This window comes from Poeciliopsis prolifica, unplaced genomic scaffold, assembly GCF_027474105.1.
Source record: "Poeciliopsis prolifica strain line A6 unplaced genomic scaffold, Auburn_PproV2 SCAFFOLD002, whole genome shotgun sequence".
Taxonomy (NCBI): Eukaryota; Metazoa; Chordata; class Actinopteri; order Cyprinodontiformes; family Poeciliidae; genus Poeciliopsis; species Poeciliopsis prolifica.
Genome location: NW_026562377.1, coordinates 20,977,994 through 20,999,354, shown reverse-complemented (window position 1 = coordinate 20,999,354; position 21,361 = coordinate 20,977,994). Strand labels below are relative to the sequence as shown.

The 21,361-nt window shown below is 42.1% G+C and overlaps 3 protein-coding genes across 6 annotated transcripts in view; all 3 read right to left on the bottom strand.

Moving 5' to 3' along the window:
• Positions 1–544: 544 nt before the first annotated feature.
• oma1 (OMA1 zinc metallopeptidase) lies at positions 545–9,741 on the bottom strand. Its single transcript, XM_055044554.1, is given in 9 exon segments — positions 545–2,521; positions 2,523–2,690; positions 5,442–5,591; positions 5,976–6,050; positions 6,235–6,363; positions 7,474–7,581; positions 7,709–7,882; positions 8,068–8,296; positions 9,064–9,741. Coding segments are annotated over 9 exon segments (1,506 nt in total). The 5' UTR covers positions 9,408–9,741; the 3' UTR covers positions 545–2,392.
• Positions 9,742–10,351: 610 nt separating this feature from the next.
• On the bottom strand, positions 10,352–17,177 carry mysm1 (Myb-like, SWIRM and MPN domains 1). Its single transcript, XM_055044457.1, has 20 exons — positions 17,093–17,177; positions 16,898–16,970; positions 16,746–16,816; positions 15,970–16,041; positions 15,805–15,886; positions 15,465–15,563; positions 14,882–15,386; positions 14,365–14,590; positions 14,148–14,278; positions 13,957–14,060; positions 13,804–13,881; positions 13,645–13,727; positions 13,509–13,563; positions 12,598–12,648; positions 12,385–12,459; positions 12,128–12,316; positions 11,529–11,661; positions 11,246–11,351; positions 11,088–11,145; positions 10,352–11,018 (listed from the first exon to the last, which is right to left on the bottom strand). Exons 1-20 carry the CDS (start codon positions 17,146–17,148, stop codon positions 10,722–10,724), a joined length of 2,544 nt encoding a protein of 847 aa, XP_054900432.1. The 5' UTR covers positions 17,149–17,177; the 3' UTR covers positions 10,352–10,721.
• Positions 17,178–19,388: 2,211 nt separating this feature from the next.
• suco (SUN domain containing ossification factor) overlaps positions 19,389–21,361 on the bottom strand; it is a 37,873-nt gene continuing 35,900 nt past the window's right edge. For all 4 annotated transcript variants that reach the window (XM_055044421.1, XM_055044430.1, XM_055044438.1 and 1 more), the window contains one exon: positions 19,389–20,783. In XM_055044421.1, coding sequence (XP_054900396.1) covers positions 20,208–20,783 — 576 coding nt within the window. In that variant the 3' untranslated portion in view covers positions 19,389–20,207. The remainder of the gene's footprint in view (positions 20,784–21,361) is intronic.

Genomic DNA, 21,361 nt, shown 5'->3' with positions numbered 1-21,361 from the left:
TGGTTTGTCGCAACAACTCCAAATCAGATCCTTTTACGTTTGTATAAAAATAAGATACAGTTACAAAATGTGAAAAAGTCCAATACGTGCGAGAACAAGGCAGTGGCAGACGTGACAAAATTGATCTGGTATTCAAGAAGATGGAGCTTGTAACAGTTGGCAGACGTTACAAAGGAGCAGCACTGAGGCTGACTCTTGAGGAGTTTTGACAGCTTTCATCTTCCTGTGATTGTCTTGTAGTAATATTTTATGAGATTTCATAACTTCACATCTTTCTAATGAGCTCCGAGGGGCCCACAGGGAAGCAGTCTACGAATCTAGGAGCATGAGATTATCTGTAAATAATGACGACACACAGGACCTCAAGCAAACTCTTTAAATAGGATCCCCACGTTTCACTCTGTTTGAAACTATCTTGTGTTGCTCTTTGTAGGTGACCACTGATTATAGACACAGAAGAAATATATTTTGTTCCTTTTTTTGTGTAATTTAATCCATGCCAGACTATGAATCTGAAAGAGGAATAAAAACAGGAAAGACAAACTTGATTCAAGTACAATTTTAATTTAATAAAAGTGTTTACAGGACATATTTCTCCTGAATTGCTGAAAGAAAACAGTTTCTTTCTTTTCACTTAATTCAATGCACTGAATCTAATAGGCTTAGATACGTATGCAAAACTTTTCCTACTAAAGTTAAACAAGTGGTAAATGGTCCGTACTTGTATTGATCTCGTCCAGAGGACCACAAAGTATTTCACATTGCATTCAGTGATTCCTACACACATTCTCACGCTGATGGTGGTAAGCTACAGGTTTGTAGCCAAGGCTGCCCGGGGGCTGAAGCTACGCACCGCCACCAGACCAGGCAGGTGAAGTGTCCTGCCCAACAACGGAGGTGGACAAACCGGGCATTCGAACCCTCAACCCACCAGTTGAAGCACAAACTCGTACCGCCGCCGCCAGCTACATGAAAAACTCTTTTTGGCGGCTGGATCCGAGTCTAAAAAGCATAACGTAAATAAACCAATTTTCGGCGATGATAACACAGTTGTAGAATTTGATTTCACGGTGTATCCAAGTGTACCATTTAATTTCAGCACACACCCGCACATAAAAGAACACCATTAGCTTTGAACCATAACTGCCCTCCCCTGCTCGGTGCGTGACTGCTCCCCAAGGCTGTTGCTGTAAATATCAATGTTTTCTCACTCTGCTTGCCTTATTAAATGAGAGCTTTAAAAACAAAAAAAAGTCCCATCGTTTTCTTTTCTTTCACCCTCAAAGCTCAACACCTTGACATTGGTATTCCTGTGCAGAAGGCTGCGTCCTAAAACAGGCCAGCATCAATTCGCCCGATCGGGTCCCCCAGGCTAGAAAAATGCATAAAGTGCATAGGGTGCGTGCTGCATGACAATGCGACGGTCGCAGCCGGAACGTAGAAGACCTCACCTCGCTATGGACACAGCATCAAACATGCACACCTAAGTGCTTCTTCCTGGCTGTTGCCGTGCGTCGATGAATAATGCACATATTAATTTCACAAAGTATGGGAGCTTTGCTAATTAACGCAGCATTTCCCTGGTCAAGGTTAGCTAATTAAAGTGGCATCTTTATGGACACTAGACACGGACAGCATTCTCAATTTGGTTTTGCTGACTTTTGTCCCCCGTTTTTTTTTTTTTTTTTTTAATTGATTATACTCTCAACAATCTGTTTTTGGAAAACTTTCCCAAACACCATCTTCCACTGTGGCCGTCATCATAATGGTCGGGATCTTAATGCGTTGGGCACTTAAAGGCCACTTTCAGAGGCTGCATATAGATGCAGGAAAGAAACAAAAAGCTTTAAAGGGCCAGTATTATGTAAATTGGACTTTTTTTAAATTTTATTTTATAGACGCACCAGGAGAGTTGCTTTGATTCTTTCATGCATGTTTGAGAAATCCTTGAATCTCCCGTGGAAGCCATTCAGAGATGCAAAATGATGGCTATCTCCTTCAGACTAGCAGCAGCAGCAGTTAGCAAACACCTGGTGGAACTGTGTATCTGCTGAGCTCATCACATGAAGTACTTCTCAGTGAAAAGCTGGTAAAAATGTTAAAGGTTTAAAGGAGAAATTTTATCGAGATGAGGTGTTGAAGGCGGAGTCTCTGTAAAAGCAGGAGCTTCTTAAAGAGACAGAGGCCCAATTTCAAGGCGTTAAATTGCAAGGTCAAATTTCTTTCAAGTCATGTTTGATTTATACAGTGTTTTCATAACAAGTTAAGCTAACGTAGTTACTTGATTGTGCTATAAAATGACAGTGTCTGGAACATACATAATCCTGCCTCTTCAAACTCCAGCAAGTTTCTCAATAGAGTGTGTGAAGTTTGTTGAAGGTTTGTTTGGGTTTTAACTCCCCTGCTGGTTGGTGTTCTGCAGCACATGTTGGAATCCTTCCCCTGCAGCGGAGGGGAGAGGAGATGTGACAGCAGGGACCCTGTTTTTGTTAAACCGATCCACTTTTGAGGAAGAAGCCAGGTCCTGTTTGAGAAACCGGCAGTCCTACGGAGGCGGAAACGGGTTGTGGCCCTCCGACCCCCTGCTCCTTAGCTTTTGCCAGCAACTCGCTGACAGTCTTTGAGAAGACGACTCGAGGGTCGACAGGAGAGAGCGCGGGGCATGAGCAAGTTTCCCTCAGCTCCAGAGCCTGCACAGATGGACAAAAAGCAGACAAAGGTATAGTTCTAATCGATGACAGCTTTAAAGCACGATACAACGCATCTATCCGCCAAGTAGCTTTGATCAGTCAATTTTGAATCCGAAGCAAATCCTGCTAATTCAGGATGTTCTTCCTTCTTCATGAATAAATAGCCTTGTCTGCTCTGCCCTGCCACTGCAAACACGCTGGTCAACTAGATGTAGAGCTCACCTAACTCATATGCTAATGTTATCACATCAGGATGAAAAACTAAATGTTAGCTTGTGTGTTAGCTTGTGTGATTTACCTAAGTACTACTGAATATTTTTGTAATAAATATACTTGTAGTAGTTAAATATATTCCCTCTTCTATACTTGGAATCTAAAATACATTGTGAAAATGTTGGGCACTTAAAGACCACTTTAAGTGGCTGCATCCCTTCAACTTCAACTTTTTCATATCTTGTAACTTACTGACCTCAACTTCAATGCATTTTTTTTACATAAAGCTCTGCTGGTAAGAGAATCTCAACCACATCCGTTTGCAGCCTCAAGATGACCAAATATTTACCTGTATCCAGGTTCCTGTGAGCATAATACTGCCACCACCATGTTTCACTGTGGAGCCGATATGTTAACTGTGTTCTGCATTGTAGGATTTCAGATGAAATAGAAATTTTGATGAGTTAAATGTGATGGAAATGTCAGTTTTGGTCTGACCTGACCAAAGTACATCCTGTCACATGTTAGCCGTGTTTCCCACATTTCTTATGGGACTCTTTAAATGGGTCCTCTAATAGCTTTCTTTAAACAATGGCTTTCTCTTTGCTGCTCTTTCATAAAGGCCAGACTTATGGATTGTATGACTAACAGTAGACATGTTGACAGATTGCCCCACCTGAGCTCTGGATCCCTGCAGAGTTTCCACGCGGCCTCTTGCTACTTCTCTGATTAATACTCCTCTTTCAACCACAACTAGATTTGTAGTTGTGTCATCCAAAGCTATTGTCTCATAACCAAACCCTGCTTTGAACTTCTGTCCATGTCTTTTTGTTTGAGATATTCTCCATTAAGCCCCTGAATTCTTCACAGAACAGCCCGGTTTATGCTGATTTCTATTTCTAGATAGCAATGGACGATACGAACCGAAATGTTTCACCGCAATATTTTGTCATCATCTTTTTTTCGGTAACTGAACGGCTGTGAAGGCATGACACAGCGATCACGACTCCACAAACACAAATGCTGCTCTTGAAGAAACATTCCCATCAATAATACACTCCTTTGAGACACCAGTCACATAAAAAAGTGTGATCTGTATCACTAAACTGGACACACCCACAGCATATTTTAAACTTTACTGATATTTGTTGATATTCTTATTGAACAACATTGGAGAAAATCATACAAATAACAATTTTTGGGGAGTTTTAAACACCATTAATTTCAATTTATTGTGGCAACAATAAATCAAAATTCTTACCAAGACAAGAAATTTATCACGATAGATGAAAAATGATATGATAAATGCCCACCACTATTTTGTAATGTGTTTTTTTTCTCACTTCAATCAACACACCACTTTTCTTCAAACCTATCATTTGAAAAACCCAGAGAAAATAAAAAAACAATCAAAAAAGGGGTGAATACTTTCCAAAGGAAGTGTGCGTATCCGTGTACAAACATGCACTCGGCTATCCACTCGCTCGACAGCCTGTCCTTCTCATGCTACCTGTGGACTTAATTTGCTTTGCTTAACGATGACGAGCGCACTTGTGGAGGAGGAGTGCCCCCAGAAGAGTCGGGTTAAGTAGCTGGAGGCTGTCACCCCTTCGCAAGGTTAAAAACATCATATTATGCATCACTTTCAGCTGATGAAGCTCAGCTGTTAGCCGGTTCATCTGTGCTGCTCGGCTGGATCAAACTGCGTGGCATGAGCCGAGTGTTATATATTATCACACCATAGATAGACTTTTATCAGCTCATCCACACAAACAATGCCGACGCCGCAGCGCTCATCACTTCACTGCCTGCAGCTACATCCTGGCCTCGACAACAACTGCTGCTAGAGGTCAGCCCGTCTCACAGGGAAATAAGCGATGCACAAACTCCATAACTTTGCCACCTGATGGACAATTAGAGGCTTTGTCCATCTGTTCGATGTTACTGCTTGGAGCATCTGATGGAGCGATGATATTCCGACAACAGCAGTACCTAAAATACTCACAGGTATAAAGCACAACCACCGAAGCTGTTTCTCATTTTTAGTGCCTCTTAATTTCTCTTTGGCTTTAAGATTGTAATGATTGTCTTCCCACCGCGCCAGCAGAGAGTCCCGTCCTGTGAGACTGAGCGACTAATGATAAGAGCTGTTCTCTTCCAGATCCAAAACATTCAAATCCTACACGACGTTTTGCCTGTGCCAAGCATCAAGGGCCTGGCTGGCACTACAAAATGGTTTTCCTGTCTTCCTAAGGCCCTGCATCCTTTCCTCCCTTTCCCCGAGTCTCTGCTTCCTCTGTGGCTCCCTCTCCGTGTCTGCAGGTGGGCATACATCTCTCCAGATGCTTCATTAGTTCTACTAAGACATCTTCAAACAGCACCTAAAGCAACACATTTTGTTCAAAACAACAAACGTCCGACGAGGATGAAAAATGCTCTCGCTTCAGTCGGCGGCTTGTGACAATCCCGTGAAGAAATGCTTTTGTTCATTAACGGGTGGAGACGCCGCTGAATGTGGCTTCCTGTGCGTTATTCTACCTGTGGGATGAGGCGGTCCATCTGACTGGACCTGTTCCTGTGTGAGGGGTGTGTCGACAGCCACTCGGGTAAAGTGGGATTCCCTGTAAGCTTGTCTACAATTTCCAGCTGCTGCCAGAACACGGGGCCTGCTCGCACATCTGCACAAGCCTGGGAAAGACGTACACATACACACAAACAAACACATTTATCCATATACAATTCTTAATCAAAAAAATACACAAGTAGCACAGCAGTACACAAATGAAAAGCCTTTCTAAAGGAGCTTAATTTAGTTTGACAACAGTGCCCCCTTGTGCCTTGTTGGCAGATTACAAAGTGTTTCAACAAAAACATAGAAAATTATTCTACTTATTACCTACATTTTTTACAGTATACATTAAACTTCATGGAGCACCTTTCAAAGTTATTGAAAGATGTGTGTAGCTCAAGTTAGTATTTTGTAATAACAATAATAAATGGCTGGAATCTAGACTTTGCAGCAATATTGTAACTAGATTCAGGAATAATGTGAAACAAACTTAGTGATGTTACCTTGGCAGCTAAATGCAATCCAACTTGATCTGCCTCAGCTTCCAGTTTACGACTGTAGGGATGGTTGAATATCAGCTGCAAAAGTGAAAGAAGACAACTTTCACACACAACAATCCAAAAACACAACTATCACATTTCACAGTTTAAAACTGACGTAACTCTTGGACATTGTAATTTTTCCTACTACTCTCACTTTAGCTTCAACACCCTGTAGCTGCAAATATTCAAATGACTCAAACCATGAATAGTAATACCTCACCTCTATGAGCTTGTCCTTTGCCCACCCTCCCACCACCGCCAAGATGTCCCCAGGACACAGAGCCCAGATGGCTGTCACCACAATAAGAGACAGGAGGTCCACAACATGAGACAGGCTAGCCTGTTCTGCCTGGAGGGAGCGGGGCAGAAGATGAAACGAGGATGTCAGCAACAGCATATCAACAGCAGGAATAAGGTTAAAGAGAGAAAACCAGAGCTGAAAACTTTCTGAGGGGAGAGACGAGAATGGTGCAGCTGCAACATATTGATTGTTCTCATCTATTCCGCTGAATCACTTTGCGCTGCAACAGATTTAGAGGTTTTAGGAGTTTATCCATTACAGCGCGCTAACTTTGTAACTTCGAGGTCATCGACGTTCATTCCCCTTCAGCTAATTAAAATCTCCTCCGAGCGTTTCCTCCCAGGACGTCTACAGACTTGAAATGCCCAAAATGTTATTAGGCACTTTTAGAACAGAGTAAAGGGGGATTATAGAACTGCAGGGAAAACTGTTTCTGAAAAAGAAGTGAGCACTGATAAATCACTGCTAGACAGCTGTTTGGAGGGGACTGTCACAGAGTGGCAGCAAAATCTGATGCAAGAAATCCGAAAGTGGAGCCGCAGTCAAAACAAACAGACTCAGATGGAGCAGAGGGTGACATCCAGTCTAGGTGGTATTAATTGCTGCATCCCAAAGTGACAAAGTCATAGAAGACAATAAAAAAAAATTCAAGAAGCAACTTGAAATGGCAAGTTTACTCTTAAACATTTCAATTTGCAGTTCTCTTAACTTTTCCTCATATGTGAGGCCAGCTCAGGTCAGAGAAACTGTCGGCACAACAACTATTATTAGTCACATACTTCTCAAATTTTGCATGTATGAAAATGGCAACTAAATTAGAATTATATTTAAGAACGGTTTATAAATAGTGTCATTTCCTAGAAGGCATGACGACATGTGGGAAAGATACAAGAAACTGATTTCATTTTGCAGAACCTGGACATTGTAGCAACAGGAAAAAGGGGCAGTGACACTTGGGGAATTCAAGAACTTTGATCCAGTTCATATTGGTTTCTGGAAATATTTTTATGTCATTTTAAAATGTTTCCTAATTCACATTTATATGTTGTCCTATCAAAACAAATCTAAATAAACATTAAAACACATTCCAAATAAAAGCAATTAGATTTAATTGTTTTGACAAAAAGCAACACCAACTGCATGAGGTCGTGAGCTTACCGAATGGTCCAGAATAGCATGAGCCATTTCATGTCCAAGAACAATCATGAGCTGGTCCAGATCTGCCACGGCTCCCAACATCCCAGTGAACATAAACACTTTCCCATTCTACAAAAAGAAAAAAAAAACAGAACAAGCATCATCATAATGCATGCCTGAGCCACAAGCTGTACTGAAGTAACAAGGGGCATGAACAAGAAAAAAGTTTTGGGTCTGTGTCTCTTTTTTGACTCACTGGGAGGACAAAGGCATTGATTTGGGGACTTTCCACCACATGAACACTCCAGGGGACTTCAGACACTTCTGGGATGTCCTTGTTCCTTTGTGCTAGGAGCTGCACCGCTTGCTCCACCATCTGGTGAAGAGGGTCAGTGACGGGAAGAAGCAGCTCCGCAAACTCCTCCAGGTGCTGAAACACACGGTTACTTGTAAATACTTGTTTCGTTGTAATTCTCCGAGATATCATTTTCCCAGATATCATTTTCCCTTTGCAGATTATGAGGATCTGGGTAAAACTGCTACTGAGAATCACATTTCAGCAGGCCGAATATTTAACAAACAGTGTAGTGATTAGTGTCTGCCCTCGTTTCTCACCGCCTCTGAAGTCAGAGCAGCCAGCTCCAGGTATTTCTCCCTGCTGAACACCAGGAGGCGGATCCTCCCTGTCACTGGGGACTCATCCAGGTGTGTTAGGAGCAGAAGGCCCACGATCACCAAAGCAACTCCTGCTCCCGTCGCCAGATGCCAGCGGCGCCTCCGGAGCCATTCGTGCATGAGCTGTCGGCGATTGTCTGGTAGAGACCCCCACCATTTCCTTAGACTCCTGCCCAGAAAAGGGAGGAGAAACAGTTGGGTAGTGAGTTTAAAAATCACACACGGCCCAGTGGTACTCAGTACTACAAAGACTGTAATCGTTTAAAGCTTCCTTCATGTTAGAAAAACTGTCATCTCTCATGGCAGAGAATGAAAAACAAGGAGAATATAAAAGAGTTGTGGAAATACAGACTGAGATTAATCCTGTAATCTTCAAAGAGGCAACGGGAGGCCTGAGGGTCTGACGAACCCCCTATGTGGCAGGTTTTTAATGATCCCAAAGTGAGAACCAGAACATATGGTGCAGGTGCCTGGAATCACTTCCCTCAAGGCCTGAATAAAGCTGAGTTTGGATTTTATTTTAGTGAACTCAAACGGCATTGTTTTTTAACTCAGCATAAAGCAGGTTTTTGGGTTTTTTTAAGATAATTAATTAATCAACAAATAAGACACTCTGTTGCATATGTATGTTTGTATTATTTGTTTTACTTCATAATGCAAATGTCATTACATGACATCAGTGACTTATGTTTATTGTTTTAAGTAAATAAAGGATACCTTGTCACTTATTAGAAAATATCTAATCTACAGTTTAAGTCTGGAAAATAAAGTAATTTAAATGATAATGTGATTTTAGTCATTTCAAGTGAAAATGTATTCAGTTTCTATTGTTTATTTCCACTATATGGATTGTTCAGTATTGATAAGGTTAGGAAAACTTTGTTTGTAAAGCATAACTGAAGTCAGGAACAATAATACACTGTTTTAATATACTACCTGCCCAGTAGTATAGCCAGAAGCTTCTGCAGAGGTTTGAGGACCATCCACAGGAGGGGAGCAGGAAGAGCTCTCCTGGAGGTTGAGGTGTGGAAGTGGTGGCCCCTGGGTGTCTGGACGGAACCCGTCCCCGAACACACCGTCCGCACGTTGCCGCAAACTGAGAAAGACCGTCGAGTTGCACAGACTCTCAAATGAGACGAGGTTTTTGGAGAGCACGCTGAGAACGGGGTCTTCTTCAGAGGGAAGTCTGCTCGTTTACAGAGCTGGAAATGTCGAGTCAAGTTCATGTGGAAGGAAAAACTGCACGTGTTTCTTAAAAAGTTCCCACATAGAAAAGCCATTGTGGTCAAAAAATGTAACAAGCGCTACTTCATAAGGCAGGGGTGGTGAAATATTCGTGTAACACCGGTAACTATAACGTAAAACGACGCAGTGAGCTTAAAGTGTTCCAAGTTTATTGGTGCCATGTTGAGCTTTTCTTCCGGTTTCCACCTTCAAAGTCATTCCCACTGGGCAACTACTACTTTCCAAGCGATGGCGGCGGTGCCGTTGTAGTGCTCGCGAAGGTCCAAACCTCGCAATAACAGCCAGGCACCGAGTTAAAACATCTTAGTCGGTAGCGACATCCCCGACCTGCTCCATATGACAGGACATGTTACGTAACGTCGGGTGTAAAGAACATAAAGGAACGAATGCTGTTCCTGCTTCTCAAATGAGTCCCCGCAGAAACACTTCCGCAATGAAGGTTCCTCTTCACATATCAGCCACATTGTGACTTCACGTTCCCTGTGGTCATTCCATGGGGGGAAAAAAGTAGTTTGGCTTTATTATCCCTCTTTGCAGGGCCGGCTCAAAGTTCTATGGGGAGCAAATTATTTGGAGGGCCACTTTGGGGATAATCACATCATTAATTATCGCAGTATCACTAAAATCTGTTGTTGCATTCATGACCATGTAAAGAGCATGAAGATAAACATTAATACTTTCAGATAGCACATAAACTATTTAGAGAGCATAGATCAAGTGTTGCACTCGTAAACAGCTACAAAAAATATAAACGCCACATTTTCCAAGTACTTAAAAACATCACATTGTGCAGAAAAAAAATATGATCCCAGAACAGACACAAAAATGCCTACATAAGGATTAAATTACGACTCTGGTAACATGTGTTGACATGGGAGCCAAAGTTGAAAAGTTTGCTTTTGCTGCAGCTCAACTCTTGTCTTTTTCTCCTGAAGAGAAAAATACATTATTTATTCAATAAATACATAAATGCAGCAAATCAGCAAATATAAAAATTGTTTTATTTGGTAACACAGGAACTGATCGGTCGCGCTCTCTCTCTTACAAACACGTTCTCAAACATGAACTTGTTTTACGGTTACTGTGAGAACTCTGTTGATATCAAAGAACAGTATCGATACTTGTAACCCCTGACAATCGTTTTGAACTTTTTTGGATGCCATCTCCAGTTCCTTCACTGCAGAAAACCAAGACACCTTGAAGTTAAATGATTTTCTACAAGAGATCGTTTAGTCAAACAATTCAACAAAATCAAATTTTGTATAAAACTATACATAAACTTCAACGCGTGTACTTTAAATCTAACACCATGCTTAATACTGTAATAAAAAGATTTTTGTTTTGTTTTTTCACAGTAAATAGTCATGCTCAGTTGACAACACAGACCCTAAATGCAAAACTGAGCCACTGTTTGTTTCAGCACTCTCTCCTGCCTTGGGGAACTCCTCCTGACTGATCAGCTGATCAAAAGCGGCGGCGTCTGATTGCACAGAGCTTGAGATGTTAAAATGTTCTTCTTCTTCCTTATATGAGGATTTCTGCTTGGAGACGAAGTCGGACAGGAACCGGGACTGGATCTCAGAGAGGAACTGGTCTCCTTCACCATCTGGGAGGGCTTCCAAGTGTCTTGCCAAAGACATCATCATCTGGAGAGAAAGTTACAACCGTGAGCTCCTGAGAGTGTCCGACTGAAATAAGCAAAGGGTCAAATTCACCTTTTCCAAACAGGTAAGACTGGAGTCTCTGCGAAACAATCTGTCCATCTGGACGCTCCTGCACAACCAGGACAAACTTTTTAGAGAAAAACTACAGCATAATTCACAATCCAACCACTATCTGGCTGCTGGGAATTACAGTACTGATTACCACTGACCCGTGTGCTTGAGCGTACTTCTGGATGATCCACTGAGCCCTCCTCATGGTCTGATCCCAGTCAGGAGAATCTTGTGATGACAGAAAGTTGAATCTGTAAGGCAGCTCTGTGGAGAAACACAGAGAGACAAAGACAGAAAGAGAGAGAGAAAAAAACTCAGCTGGAGGATAGAAACTGTATCACTGACCTACATTGTTAGCTTGATTGCTCAGCCTCTTGATCTGGACTGTTTTGATGTTTTTGAGTTTTGTCTTACTGTGTTGTGAGTGTGTCTTTTACGTACTGTTTTGGCTTGAGGGCTCTTGGCTTTCTTTCACCAACAAGCAGGTGATCTGGGAGTGGGTTGAGGGGTTAGCAGGGTCATACGGGCTCACTATCATCCCGATGAAGGGGGCTCCGCCGCGGGAAAAATAACTCTAGGTGAAAATGAAAAAAATGAAACTGCATGTCCACACGCAAAAGTATTCACACCTCTTCAACCTTTATTATTTAACAGAAGCATTTTATTGGCTTTTCCTGTGATAGAATAAACTATTGCAAATAACTTTCAAAGAGTTCACAAATGAAAAAGTGAAAAGTTTGCTGCTGACATACTGCTTCCATCCAAATGAACCCAACTTCAGCCATTTTGATAATAAAAACAGACAAAAATCAAAGCACATTAACACTTTTGCAGTATCAATCACAATTTCAACTTAGGGAGCGTGAATACAAATAAATGTCACATTTTGCAGATTATAATTTGTAAAAAGCAGTTTGTGTTGGCCAATTCCATAACTTAATAAAGGTTTTGAGGTTATAATGTAACAAAATTTGGAAAAGTTTTAAGTGCCGTAAACTGAAGAGAAACTTGTACAGGTTCTTTTATCGTTTCTGTTTTACCTGGAACTGGTCCTGAGTGTTGATGTCCCGCACTGACGGGTTTGGGTGAAAAGAGGGGTGTGAGTGGTACCAGCCCACAACGCTGAAGCCCAGAGACGAGAGCATGTCACAGGCCTGAGTCTGTGACACCGGGTCCATCTCGCACTGCAGACCTGTGCTCACACTGTTACACGGTTCTGCTGCACAGATCTGCACACAGGACTGTTTGTCAGCCTTTGGAATAATTAGAGTAAAGATGAACTTGGATCACTTTCTACCTTGAGAACTTTCTCTTCCTGGTTGAACGTTCCACCCAGAAGACCAATGACTTCCCCTCTTGATACGTGGGCATGCTGAACACAAGACGACGAAACACGCAAGCACTTCATCGCATTAGAAAGAAAGACGACTCACCTGGCATGTGCTACTGAATGATGCAATGCAAAACAAAATAAGAAGCTGTTTTCTACGAGGCTGTGTTTATAACGTACCATGTCCATGATGAGAAGAGTCTCAGCACACACGATGACCTGGAACGGCTCCTGGAGAAAACCGCAAGTGACATTTTGAGAGGTTTAGTAGTACTCGGGAAACATTACAATAAAACAAAGTAAAATACAACTTTCTTCACAAGCACATTCATAAACAAACATTTAGAAGTAAACCTCGGCCTAAATTGGAGGCTAAGGTGAGACAAATATTAGTACAATATGCGGTTTCTAAGGGGGTGTGGACATTGAAAGCAGGTCACAGTGAGGCTCTTCAGCAGGAGTACTGAGGAAGAAATGGCGCTGCCTTAGCTCAGCTGGAGAAACTTTGCTGTACACGTCCAAGTAAGTCAGTGTATGAAACTGCTCAGCACAATACTGAGCCAGACAGGTGGCTCTAAATTGATGCTCAAATTTGATTTGTCTGATGAGAGATTATAAGAAGTACAGTTCGGGTTTTGAATAAGTCTTTTTGCATATCAATAATCTTAATCTAACAGCAGAAATTACATTAAATATAGAATAAATAGGTCAGACTGGTTGATGCCACTTCAAGCATTCGCCATGCTGAGGTGAGGAAATTTTCATTAGTGCAGATAAAGTGTCTGCATATCATAACGTGACATTAAGTAGCATTGTTACTAGGATGGTTTGATAAAACATGTGTATGCTTGTTTCATAAGTCGTCACTGTATGATGTTCTCATGGTGTAAATCACTTTGAACTGCCTTGTTGCTGAAATGTGCTCTTCAAATAAACTTGACTTAACAGTTTATCTGGAAAGTATGCCTAAAAATGCTACACAATAAATGTTGGAATGTTATTTACTTAAAGCAGAACATCTTCCTATGCCTTTTTAACACAAGTTAAATATGCGGCAGTATGATTAAACAATGAGACAAATGTTCACTGACCTGAACATCTCTCTCGAAAGATCTGCAAGGAATCAGCTGGAATGGATCAAAGGACCTGTTGTAGAGAGATTGATTATATGATTAATCTTCTCCAGCGTTTTATTTGCTACTTGATACATGAATCCATCGTGCTCACCCTCTGTATCGGGATGTCTTGCCGTGTTTAGGCTGCTTCTTCATCTCTTCTCTCCGCTGAGCCAGCTCTTCAGCGCTCAGATGCTGAAAAAAACAGATTCAGCAGAAATGAAGGTACAGATTCAAAGCGGCTGAAGTGCATGTAAGATAGTGTCCATACCTCATAAGTCTGTCCTTCCAAATCTCTAGCATCACACCAGTTCCCCCATATGTCTCGCACACGCCTCTTCCTGGTCCGCTGCAACCAAGCAGATGTTATCTCGGGACTGAAAAGCTCAAGTTTTGTAGCTAATCACAGTTTTCAGGAACCTACCATGCTCTGCAGTCTCTGAGCAAGCTGGTAAGCTTCAAGCACATCCTTGCCCTCCTTTGGCTTGGTCCGGTCCACAACCTTTGGTCGATTATACACCGCTTGCTCTACAAGAAGAATACAAGAGCCCACACACTAAGGAAGGAAAGATAAAAGCAGCAGGAGTAACTGTAGGTCAAAAATTTCAGGTTTACCACAATTGAAATTGATGGCTCCAATGAGTTCGAGGTATGTGTGTATCCTCCCGATGCAGTTCACGTCTCCACAGTTCTTCAGGCCGGGACGGACCGACGTCTTGTTCAGGTATCGGGGCTTGCTCTTCAGCCTAACGATAAACACAAAAGCGTTCAGTTCTTCTCTACAGATGAGAAGAACTGCAGAGAAGTCGGTGTGAGAACGGTCTGGTGCCACCATTGGTCCAGGATGTAGTTCCTGATCTTCAGATATCTCTCGGGAGTCTTCGATGGTCGGCCCTCGAAGAACTCGGGGATAGCTTGTTTCTCGTCCTCTGTGATCGTCTCTGTGTCCATCTCAACTTCCTGCTCGGGGGCCTTCAGCTCTTCCACTTCCTCGTCTTCCTCCTCCTGCTCCTCTGGGTCTCCGTCTGCTCCCCGGACGTCCGGGTTTTCAACAGAATCTACCAACAAAACAAGAATCACTTTTACTGACAGGTGTGTGAGGCTGAGTTCAATGGACTATAAGCCTGGCGGGTCACCAGACTTTTCTTCCCCTTCCACCAGGCTAAGCATTGTTTGTTTATTTTAAATAGGGTTTTTATACACCAGAAACAGTAAAGACGTATTAAGCTAGGTCTATATTTCAAGCATTAAACTCCATTTTTGTAACTTTTCACATTTTTCAAAAACAGGTTTAGCAGGTTTTCTTGGGGAAACCCTGTAAGACACAAACAATCTCTGATGTGTATTACCTGTGGAATCATGGTATTCTTCAATGAGCTGACCGTCGTGTGCCAAGGTGTGACTCTGGCAGCTCTGCTCATCACTAGGATTAGTTGTCAGTTTTGACTCCATCTCTGCTTCTGTCTCAGGAGGTTCTGTCTTTACAACATTCTCATCTGATGTAGTTTTCCTGTCTTCCTCAGCGCAAAACAAATTAAAAGAGGACGGAGGACTTTGCTCAGAAGAAGAGCTCAGGCAGGGTCGGTGCTTCGTCTCATGGATGCTCTCTGACACAGTCGGCTCTTTTTGCTCTTCTGCTGTTGCGTCAGTCTCTGGTTGCCCCGGTAGTCCACCCAGTTCAGTTTTGATGTCCTCCCCTTCACCCTCGCTCAGGTCATCGGTGATGTCTACATCCTCATCATCGGAAAGCCTCTGTATACGGACAGCATTGGTCATAGTGGGCCGAGGAGGCCGCAGCTGCTGCTCTGGACCTGCAGAGGGAGCTGCAGCTCTTGGTTCTGATTTACCCTTTAGCTGGAATCAGAAGAGGAGCCCATAAGAATAGAATGTGTTTATATATGCTTCAGTGTGAAAACAGTCAGGTAGCCTCACCTTGTGTTTGAAGTACTGCCTAGCATAACTCTTGACCTGAAGGACACTTCGGGTGTCCACAAGCTTGGAGATTTTTGTCCACCTTCGACCATATTGAGCCTTAAAAAGTACAAAGAAGAATAACTTACTTCCAAAATACTAAGCATTTTCTTTTTTGAAAGAATAAAAAGAAATAAGAGAGAACACCTCAACTATCACCAGCGGTTGTAAAAAGTGTGCAGAATGTTGTGATGTGAAAATTTAGACATTGATTTAATGTCTAAATTTATGACAGGACGCAGTCATATTACTCACACATTCACTTCAGGCCTATAGATGTTATTGAAACTAAGGTGCTCACCAGTCCCTCCTCAAAAAGTTCTTTTTCCTGTTTGGACCAGCGAGATGAAGCAGAGGCCGAGGTCGAGCTTTTGGTCGGAGATCTGGATAAGAGAAACACGTCGGTGTGATTTTCAACATAAACAACAACAGGCGAGGAAGAACTCTAAAACAAAAAGGTACTTACTTCTTTACTTTGGGCTTCTTATTGGGATCACTGGGCAAAATGTCCGGAATCCTGTCACCTGTCAAATAATATCTTCAAGTAGAGTTAAGTATAGTTGCTTTACCGCTGTTTTGGATCAATTTTCCTACCGGAGCACTAAAAACTAACTTAATAAATTAATTAAGACTAAGTTTTATTTTTCGCTCCTGCTCCATGTTTCACAGATTTAACCTTTATTTTAAGTAAATAACAGCCTGCAAAATTTCAAAACAATGTCTTGCTTTAATCTAAAGCAAATATTTGTAAAGGAACATATCCAGTACATTATAAGAAAGGAAAATCAAATCTGATAAGCATCAATGAGAAAGTCAGCCAAGAGGTCCATGGTAACTCAGAGGCGAAAACTTAACAAATCTATCCTTTATGGGAGAGTGGTGAATTTGTTCGTGAAGAGTTTGTGAAAGAACACAGCAAACGTGTGATAGAATGGTCTAGTCCAAGCCCAGAACCAGACATTATTCACAAGTATTATGCGTCCAGTCTGATTAAGCTTGAGTCATTTTGCTAAATGTACTTCTCTCAATGCCATAAGCCGAGACATGCTCCAAAATGTATGCTTTTCCTTTCACCTCACCATTCTGCTCTCTTTTGAGTTGGTCTTTTACATTAAATACCAAGAAACTCACTGTCGTTTTGAAGTTACAAAATTGAAAACGTTTGCAAGACGCTGTAAGGACTCCTGCATCCCTTACAGCGCATCATCGCTCTCCTTCAGGGCAGCTGTGGTTAAAGGATACTGTTCCTCCAGCAGCATCCTCTCTATCGCCTCTCTGTTCTCCGGGCTGATGGAGCTGTCCAGCTCCCAGGGCTGCAGACAACACACAGCACTCATCACAAAGTCCCACTGTCACACCTGTTGTACAAACAGCGGGATTTCTCGCGGTCCTACCAGGATCCAGGAGCTGGTTCCGTCTGCAGGCTGGATGAACTGCTCCTGGACTAATCCTGCAGCGTCCATCTCTCTGCAACAAGGAAACGGGTTGCTAACACACACCGAAACGCTGAAAATAATCCTCTTAGCTAGCATTCAGCTTCTTACAGCTCCCCCAGACTGCACACGGTCGGAAACGGAGACACTTCTTACCCAACATTACTATCAAAATCGTCTCCCTCGATGTCAACATCCACTTCGTCCTCCATGTTTCAGGACAAACGTAAACAGAGAAGAGAGACAGTCCCGCTCTGGAGGGAAGTAGTTTAGTTTCACCTGCAGCGCCGCCTGGTGGCTGGAAGAGCGACACTGGCGTTTTTCTTGACATTCAACACACAGGTAAATAGAATACCAAGATATTTTTGAAATACAAGTTAAATAGTTGCTCAAGTCGATTAATATCGATAACCATGACCAACAGTTTGTGAAATTTGTTAAATAAATGCACTTTTTTCACTACTTAGTCTGATAAATTTATAAAATAATCAGCAGCAATGTGAGAACTTTTGACATCTCAGACCTGTCAAAAATAATAACGCATCTAGTTTTTATATGTCACGAAGTTCAATAGCTCATAGCAAAGTATCAGAAAGCAGTGTCAGAATAAGATTCACAGAAAACTACAGGAAGTGTAGTAATCAAGAACAATCTATTAATAAATTTAGAAATGTCTTTTTTTTTTCCCATATCTGCAAACATTTTGCTTTCTCAAGTTCAAACATGTTGAATTTCTCAAGCTTCTCTTAAAACGTGTGTACTTCACAAACATGTTAAGACAATTTAAAAAACAAAATTTACTAGCATCTTTTTAAAACCCAAAATTCAGAGACATTTTCCCTTAAAACTGTTCACCCACTCAATAGAACATGGAGGCAAGTGAATAAAATCCAAACACCAGATGAAAGACAACAAAAAAAGGTTTTATTTAGAAAGAATTCACAGTTTCTAATGGCACTACAGTTTATTGTAGAAACTCACTCCTGCTCAAAAATACTGTGCAGCTTTTTGGAGTGAACGCAGAGGAAAAGAGGGGGTGGGAGGAACTGGGAAGAAAAAAAAAGCACTTGACATTTAAAGTAGAAAAACAAAAAAGGCATGAGGAGTCATACAAAGTGCACGTGCATCTCTAGAAACTCTCTGCAAGTGCTTCCTCCTCTTCTGTGTAATGGATTGAAGCAGGTTCTAAGTAGTCTTTTTTTTTCATAATACAAACACACACCCATGAAGTTACCATAATCTCCCATGCATACATCATAAAGGTTTAAAAAAAAAAAAAAAACAAGAGTGGGGAAAAAAAAAAAAAAAAGGATTTTCTCAGCTTGCAGAACTTTGTAATCACATTAATAGTGTTGCAAATCGGATTAATCTTTCTCACGTTCCCTTTAATTCAATGACAGTTCATTTTCTCTTTACATGACACCGGGGTCACTCAGGTGGGGCACACGACGAATAAACAGAAGATAAATGGAGTGTAACGAGAGGGTAAGAACGCCGAAGCAGCTTAGTGACAGAGCATACGCAGATCTAAAACATGAATCCAAGCAGGCTGGTTTTCTGACAGAAGCATGCAGTGAGGAAGTGGCAATGACAACACCAACCACACGGAGCCAATGAGAAACCCTATCTACATGAAGAAGCATTCCTGTAAAAACAAATTCCCCCAAATTCTGCAGGGTGTTTTGTTATCCTGCATGCAGCTTCTTCGCAGATTTTAAAGAGAACTGTGTTCATTGTAATAAACAGGGCAAAGAAAAACAAAGACAGGGTAATAAAGACTTATTTGAACACTTTTCACCTACTTTTAACTAAACAGCAGCTCTGAAAGCAGAAGCAGCAGTCGTCTGATCCAAATAAACCCACAGTCGTACCGACTGAAACCAAATCAGTAGGATGTGAAATGATAGTTGAGAGACAAACACAAAAGGTTTTTTTTTTTTTACAAAAATGTAGCACATAATATAACTAAGGACCCTAGCCAACCATTATGACTGTCTAAACTACTCATTTTTCTGTGTAGCAAACTCACATCGACCACAGAGACCCCACAAAACTGGGAAGCTGGCAAACCAGTGCCTCAATTAGAAAAATCTAGACTTTTAAATAAATAAATAAATAGATAAATAAAACCGGTCGGTCAGAGTCATCTGCCGGGTCCCTGTGGCTGTGCGAGTAAAAGGAGCGTAAACAATCAACTCTGCTTCCGCAGTGTGTTATTACAACTTCACTAGGCTCAAAACAGATGTGATGAAGTTGGCGGGGGGAGGAAAAAAGGAAAAAACAAAAAAAAAGAGGGATATGAAACAATCATGGCTCAGACTGGCTAAAACAAACAACAACAAAAATATTTAAAACAGAACCCAGAGTGCCTCTAGCTTGTTCACATGCATATATATATATATATATATATATATATATATATATATATATATATATATATATATATATCAAATATTAACTTTCTACATGTGAGCATGATTATCATTGGCCCAGCCCAACTATCCAAAGTGGGGGAATGATTCATTATGGTCTTGTAGGATGTGCGGACTGCTGCTTCTGTAACTATAGTCTGAGACTAAACAAAGACAAAAAGGATAAATAAATGTAGGTTATTTTCTTCACTCAGCTCCTGTGGTTGGTTTCAAACAGTAATGGAGATGCAGCGAGAGCATCAGACAGGTTCACAGTAAGATTATAAACACTGGTCCCATTCAAACACCTTCAGTCAAATAAGGATAGATGAGAAAAAACAAGAGATAACACAAGGAAAAAATGATGAGACAAAGTTGTGTGCTCCACATTTCTTCTATAATGACAATTTTTATCCAACACCAACATTCTAATACTTGTTGAAGGAGCGCCGAGTGGAGGTCGGCGCCTGTCTCGCTGTGCTCAGAAGAGGCGGAAAACATAAACCGATGCTCCGCTGTCTGGGGACAATGTGCTTTTTTTTTCCCAGAAAAACAAAGTCTTGTACCAAATGTGTGCTGACGTGTCGCTCCCTCTCCCGCCCACAATGTTTCTCTCCTTGCACATCAGCAGCTCTCTAAGCGTTAAAGTTTAAACAATTAAAGGTTCCCAACACACATAAAGGCACGTAACCGTAAACGGGTCTTTGACAAGAGTGGATACGGTCTGGATGAGCTAATGCTGCTAAACTCATTTTAACTTCACCTGCGCGTCTAGGGACACTCATGCGAATTGTGGTTCTTTGGGATAAAGTCATTCTTTTTTGTGAGCAGGGTGCCGAGTAATTGCAAAGTGTGGCGTTTCAGACATGTCCGGTGACGGCGGTCACCCTGATGGTCCCAACGCTCATCTCTTTGTTTCCCTTCATAAGCTGCTGCAGGCTGGGCAGAGAGTCGACGCCTCCCCCTGGCACGGGGGGGAACTGCAGCTCTGTCTGACGAGACTTCCGCCGCTTCTGGGAGCGCCTTTCCTGACGGGATTTGGCGGGAGGCTGGGTGAGGGGGAAAGAAAGATCGTGGCCGTTGCACATGCCGGCGGTGGGGCGGATGGAAGGAGGCGGCGGGAGGCGGCTAGTGTACGACTCCTCGGAGTGAGTGGAGGAGCTGCAGCTGCTGGTTTCAGAGGGGAACTCCTTAGATGTCGCAGTGGGCAAAGACGACACCTGGTCTGTGGATGGAGGAGGATGCGATGCTGGGGCAGGGGCAGGAGCAGGAGGGAGAGGCGGAGGTGGTGGAGGAGCAGCAGGTGGGGGAAGCGAAGCAGGGAGGCTCGAATGGAAGCCGTTGCATTTCGGATCGCCGTTTGTGAGGGGCAGAGAGGGATCAAACGGCTTCAGGGTCTCAACTTTGTCCAGAGATTTTGTTTTGCCACGTTTTTTCTGCAGGATGAAACACAACAGAGAAGGAAAACTTTACTCTAAAATTCAGAGGAAGAAAAGATACATTTACAGGTGCATTTCAACAACATACTAATCGAAAGCTGATTTAATTTCAGTAATTCAATTCCAACTCATAGATTATGCACAAAGTGATATTTCAAGAGTTCATTTCTCTCAAATCTGATGATTATGGGTTATAGCTAATGAAAATCAACATTCAGCTTATGGAGGATTATGAAACAAAGCCAAATCAACATTTTGGGGGAGATTCACAAGGTGGAGACGGCAGCTGCAGTCTTCAATAGTCACCAGAGACACAAACTATCACATTCCTTGTGCTGAGTCACTCCTGAACCATTCGTTAACTAAGGTCCCAGAGACTGGCAGGACAGAAAGTTATTTGAGGTTCAGAGTGAAGTTTCCACAGTCAGTAATGTCATCTGTGTTTTCTCAAAGTAGACAAGTATCAGGAGATTTTAAGAGTACATCATGTTTCCCTCTGTTGACAAATTTTATGGCGACTCTGATCACATTTTCCAGCAAGACTTCATACCCGTTCACACAGCCAAAAGACACAA

What these genes read in the sequence shown, in the direction of transcription:
- mysm1 (XM_055044457.1), bottom strand. Translation starts at nt 17,148, where the DNA reads ATGGAGGACGAAGTGGATGTTGACATCGAGGGAGACGATTTTGATAGT. An exon ending in AGAATACCATGATTCCACAG is followed by an intron (nt 14,591 to 14,881) that starts GTAATACACATC and finishes TTTTGTTGGTAG; the next exon opens with ATTCTGTTGAAAACCCGGAC. An exon ending in CTCTTCTCATCATGGACATG is followed by an intron (nt 12,460 to 12,597) that starts GTACGTTATAAA and finishes TCTTGTGTTCAG; the next exon opens with CATGCCCACGTATCAAGAGG.